Below are 6,000 nucleotides of genomic sequence, written 5' to 3' on the forward strand. Positions count from 1 at the left end.
AAAGCAGCTTGAGATGAAAAATCCTCTTTTTTAAAAAATGTTAATATAATATGCTATTTTATTGAATGAATTATTGGGACAGACGGCAGCCTATTTAAAAAGCAGCTTAGAGAATTATTTCATCTTCCCTTTTCATGTGCTAGACACACACACAAAAATATGTGCCATTTCTTTGGTTTCTATTATTTAAGTAAATGCAATTATTAGCAGGCCATCGTAACCATGGATAACTGAGTAATATCAATTTGATTGTGCTTGGAAAATACTATTACATACTAAGAGTGAAAAGTATGAAAACCACTAGCTAGCTAGCACACAATCCAATTTTCTGCCAGGCAGCCCTTGACGGGCTTTCACATAAACAAGCTTTCTCAAATATTCTGTGCTTCAAAGCATATTCAAACAGGCAAACCAACTACCAGGGCAGGAACAAAACACTTTTGTGTGTGACAGTTAGACAAAGATATCAACGTAAAAGGAAACCAACAAGGGATTGTTGTATGCAGTGCTGCTGAAATGTTCATTATTATTTTCCAGAGTTCTTTCACTGATGTAAAAAGTGTGAGGAGAACAATAATGTACTGTTCACATCTACATGATTTGTGTGTGGCGTGCTTAAAAAAAATTCCGCTCGCTGCATTTCTGTTGTAGGCTTTCACACGGTAAATGTGTAGCAAAAAAATAAAAACAACAGAGCTATGAACTGACACTTATTTTTAAACTAGATAGATCTCCCTGTCAAGAAAGTTGTAGAACAGGCTTAACTGCAACTCTGGTTACTAGATGGGTGGAGGATGGTGGTGCTACATCTTAGGTCATAACTTAGGTCAGTTAATGGCTCCATTCCCATTGCACAAGGCATGGGGGCTTGAAGCAACAATCTTGAAGCAACAGGAAGACATAATGTTTTGGCAATGATAAGGTATTACACAACTCAGGGGGTATATAAAAGTGCTAGGAATTTAGGCTTATGTCTGCCTTGTCCCTGCCCCCTCCCACCATAGTTCTTTGGTGGACCAGATCATCCTTTGTTGGCTCTAAACAATTTTGAATTTGATAATTTATTTCAGTCACACGTGCATCTTGATCTTGCGTACCATGATACTGAAGGGTAGGGCCAAGAATTGTGTCGTTTGGACTGATCATACAATAATATCTCTGCTCACTAGAAGTGGTATTCTGGACATTCTAAGTTTCTTGGAAAGGGCTTATAGAATAAGTAGTCCATAAAACACCAGTAACATCACAAACAAGAGCTGTCTGCTTGTAAATGTTTCCACAAATTAACCTTTTTTTTTTTTTACACTTGGAGCTGCTGCACATTATCATGTGTCCTAGAATTACGGAAGGCTATGGATTCGGTTACGGTTTATGGTTGGACCTCCCATTAGGTCTACACTATTAGCAACCCCCTTCCCAAATTCAAAAGTGCTTCTGGGAAGTAAAGGGGACATCACCATGCGTCACAAGTTAGATGGGGGCTGCAATTCCCATGAAAATGCATTTCAGTCTAGTGCAAGAACTTTTTCCTGTGGAATTTTTCTGCACAGAACGATAAAGCAGCTTCATTGCCTCCAACATCACAGCCTTCAAGTGACATCAGTGGTGCTTCTGCTACTTTCTAGCCACAAAACAGCAAAAGATGATGTGATTGCTAAAACAAAGTCAAAACAGTCTATTCTACATTTTGGAGCCAATAGGAGTAAACAAGAGGAACAGAGTGTTCTTTACTTCTTGTTTTATTGTTACTGCCTCAATGTAAACTGAGTTTTTTTACAACATAGCCATGGACAGGTATAAAAAGTGGAGGTATATACAAGTGCATTCACATACTTGCAACACCTTTCATTAACTTCCACTTCCGCCAAATACAGGGCAAAAATTTCTCGGTAGTATGAAATTTTGCTGTTAATCATGTTCTAATTCACTGGCAAACAGAAAAGTGTCCCAATTTTTGTTTAGTTACCATTCATTTTATGGCCTTATCATGTAAAGAAACTGTTACATATAGCCCATTAAAAATCAATATTTTAGGAAAACCTAAGTATATACTTAGGTAACACCTAGTGCATGTCCTAAAACAGCATTTGTTTCTGGTGTGACAGATCAGAGCTGTCAAAAACAAGCAGTTAGTAACATATTTAAAACAAGCACACAAACATATACATGCAGCCAACAAGCATGCACAAAAAAAAAAAAAATAATTTAAAAGAAAATGAATCTTTATTAGCAACTCAGAAGTACAAATTACTTTAACTTGTAAAAAGATAAACAGGAAGAAATCAGATGATTTTTTAGTGGCATTTCTACATATTGCGGTTTTGAAAGTTAGCAGTGACTGCCACATTTTATGCCCTAGGTTTATATTCGAGTTGTAGTATATTTCCTGTTTTTTTTTCCTGGTAGGTACCTTGATTTGAGTATATGATACTATACATCGAAACAAATATTTGAAAAAAAAATTGTAAAAAGTGGACTATTATAGTTTTAATTTAATCACAGACAAGAAAAGAGTATCAACTAAACACCATTTTTTATGCTCGAAAGCAAGCTGTTGCCATCACTTGGGTATTGAAAAACCAATATACTAAGTATTTAGAGCTTAAATTAAAAATTATTAGAATACACAAAAAGAAGAACTATCTTTTTAAAGGTTTTGAGCTTCTGGTTAGTCTGAATATACAAGCAAACACATCTTGAAGCAATAAAAAGTAGTCTAAAAACATTAAATCATTATTAGATCACAAGATAATATATCAATTAGAATTGACCATTTAAAAACAAAGCTGACCTGTGATTTTTTCTTCTGATATTTGAAGTCCTCTTGTTGATTTTTCTCATCTTTGTTGTCCTGCTGCAGAACATCTCTGTACCCCATGCTGGGTATGACATATTCGACTCCTAAATCTAAATCTTTCATCTTCCCTTAGCATTGATTGCCTCTAGTGATGCAAACTTGGCAAAAACTGAAAAAAAAAAAAAAAGTTAAAAGTTAGTTCACAAGGCTACATAAGGTTGTATTTTTTATATTTTTATAACTAAAATAAAACAGAATGAAGGGGGAATTTTGGGTCGAAAGAACCCCTCTTGGATGTCACTAAAACAAGTGTCTCTATCCCATTATTGTTGTTCTGCTGATATTTTGGATTTCACGTCACTCTACCAGTGACAAAGTGGTAAATCCAACTAATGGGAACAAAGACAGCAATCAAAACCTGGCAAAGATAAAAATAAATACCCAATACTTTAAAGATGTTTAGATTTTAGATACCCTTTCATTTTAGCCCACTAGTAAATCTTATATAGTATTTCAGCCGTGTTTTTTATACTTTATGCGAGCTGTTTTGCCATCACCTTGTACAAGCCTGGGCTAGTCCTGAAGGGTGATATGACACCCCACAGGAAGAGCACAGGCAATGCATTTGTTCCTTTTTATTTCAATGAGAAAACAGCTCATTGGATTTCTAGCTGCATACCGCTTGTTAAACAGTGACATCATTGCCCGCTAAACGGGAACCAAAAGAATCTTATCAGCAATGAGATAAGAAAAGGCATGTAAAACACTGGACCATGGGTGGAGATTCACTAAACTCTTTGTTATGTTAGCTTAGCAAACCTATGTACATGTCATAAAGCAAATTAATCGTCCAGCAACCCCCCTCTATTTAAACAGAAAACAAATTTTACCATTTTCTACTTGTCCTGTGTATGCAGGAAATAGCCTTTTTAAACATGCCTAAATATATTTTAAAACATGTGCTTTATTATTATACAAATATAATCCAATCTCCAGATTTATCTATATTTTTAAACCCAATATTGAATTACATGATTTTTTTTTATTAAGGAATGAAACAAATAGAGATTATAGAGTATTATATAGACAGAGGATAAAACAACGTATGCACAAAATATACTAAAGATTTGTCAGCTACAATCAAAGATGACAGTATAACCCAAATAAACACCAAAACACTATAAACTTTAACAAAGAATAAAAACATAAATAAAAAACAGACAGACAATAAACTCACAGATCGAATATACATTAGAAAAAGGAGGAGGGAAGACTTCCAGAAAATGTAAACAAGCTTCTTATAAGGAAGCATTGAGCAGGATAGTTCAGGAGGAAATAGGATGTTGGGGTACAGGAAGCAGAAATGTTTACCAAGCTCAGCTGAAATAAACAGATACATGGACTGTGCACAGATCACAAGTCTGAACAATTAGCTGAGGCTTTATAGCAGAGGTCACCTTGTCCAGTAACACTTTGCTGGCAAAGCCACAACCTCCCATCTCTCTATCTGATGGGATCTCTACCCAACATGACACCTCCATCGTACCACTGTACCCCATCACATAGGAAGAGAGCATGGCATTTCTCTGTCTCTAGCCCACCGATCACGTTATATGAACACCTACGCCTGATGAGCAACATCCATAATGCGGCAGCTTGGCATCCTAAGCCTGGGTGTTATTCAAGGCTCCTGTGTAAGAGAATACAGTGAGCCCCCCTCCTCCCTTCTATTGGGAACTGCGGGAAACAACAATACACCCATAGCGCCCTCTAGCGAGGACAGAAAAAAAGGGAAGCCAAGAACAAAACATCCTTCAGCCTCGGTAATTGGCAGGCTGGGATTCGGACATTTCATCCAGATACAAAGCTCAGCTGCTCCCGACTCTCTGTACTGACTGCCTGGGGGAGCTGGGACTAACTATAATAACTACAATGCTAATTATATGACTACATAGGCGCCGGTAATGGCACAGAGATATAACAATAAGGAGGTGCGAAGGGAGCAGAGAAGGAATGCCGGCCCTTCTCTCACAGCCGCAATGTCACCCTGGCAGCACACAAGGTGCGTCACTTTGCTTCCTCCACCGCCAGCGGCGCACTCTCCTCATATCACAGACTGCGGCTGGAGCTGCCAGCTCTGATCCCCTTACATCACCATTGCCACTAATGCGGGTGACATCCAATTCTGACACTGTCATCCTCACAGCCGTACGTATTCTCATCATCGTGAGGAAAGCTCGGGTCCCATTACCTGGCAGAGTACGAGCGCGGGCACCTAAGACTTAGTAGTTGCTTCCACTAACTCCAGTCCTCTGTCTTCCACTGCGGCTCTTCAACTCAGGAAAACAAGCAACCGGGCTTCGAGGCAGTCAGTGGAGAGACACACTGCGCATGCTCTGTAGTCTGAAAGAACGACAAGAACCCAAGGTACGATGGGAATGATAGGCATGAATGTAGCTGCCTGACTGTGCAGAATGGACCAGAGAACTTCAGGTCCCATAATGCCGCGCGGGTGAGAAAGGCGTGACTGTACTGTCAAAAAAGACAGGGGGCGTGTCGTGATTCTAAGTTTACGCCCCTTTGCTCGTGCTGCGGCATCACCCTCTGGAACGTTCTGTTTGTACATCAAATCGAGGCCATTTTAGGCCTGGGTGTGACGGGGAGATGCTATTGTGTCTCCAGGACATGCAGTTTCTGACCAGTTACCCAGAGGCAGCATTTTTATGTCATCATTTCACTTGAAGGTCGTTCTCATGAACTGTATAGAAATATAAATATTGGTTCAGGCCTTTTTCCAAGAATATTAAGGACTAAGGAGAAACCAAAAAAAATGGACACCCTGACAGACAAGGTGTCATATTGGTGACAGAGTTTCACCTTGGTCATGTGTCCTAGGTTATTTGATGTCTTCTAAGGCAACAGCCAGGGCTGTATTTTATCGGTGAGTTTTAAATAAAGAGACCTAGCAAATTGGGGCAGCCTTTTAACCCCTTTTGTTACGTTGTCCTACAGATAGGTAAATATGTTCATGAATCTTACAGCCCAAATAAAGTCTAAAGGTGATTAAAAACTAAAAAGACATGGACCACTCCCACACACCTGCTGGCAACTTCTAGGCTTTTTCAGGTGTTTTGGTCCCCAGAGAAACCTGGCACATCCACTCCTTCACCCCTTTGTGGGAGTTACATCATCGCAGCATAACC

At 39.0% G+C, this 6,000-nt stretch overlaps 1 protein-coding gene across 1 annotated transcript in view; it reads right to left on the reverse strand.

Moving 5' to 3' along the window:
• The window catches only part of ABCC5 (ATP binding cassette subfamily C member 5), a gene marked incomplete in the record, with an annotated part of 42,908 nt that extends 37,703 nt beyond the window's left edge, over window positions 1–5,205 (reverse strand). The window contains 2 exon segments of the mRNA XM_072408356.1: window positions 2,792–2,966; window positions 5,049–5,205. Of these exon segments, the coding sequence (XP_072264457.1) occupies window positions 2,792–2,920 (129 nt within the window).
• Between the last annotated feature and the right edge of the window lie 795 nt (window positions 5,206–6,000).

The sequence above is a fragment of the Pyxicephalus adspersus genome, chromosome 4 (genome assembly GCF_032062135.1).
Source record: "Pyxicephalus adspersus chromosome 4, UCB_Pads_2.0, whole genome shotgun sequence".
In the NCBI taxonomy this organism is placed as follows: Eukaryota; Metazoa; Chordata; class Amphibia; order Anura; family Pyxicephalidae; genus Pyxicephalus; species Pyxicephalus adspersus.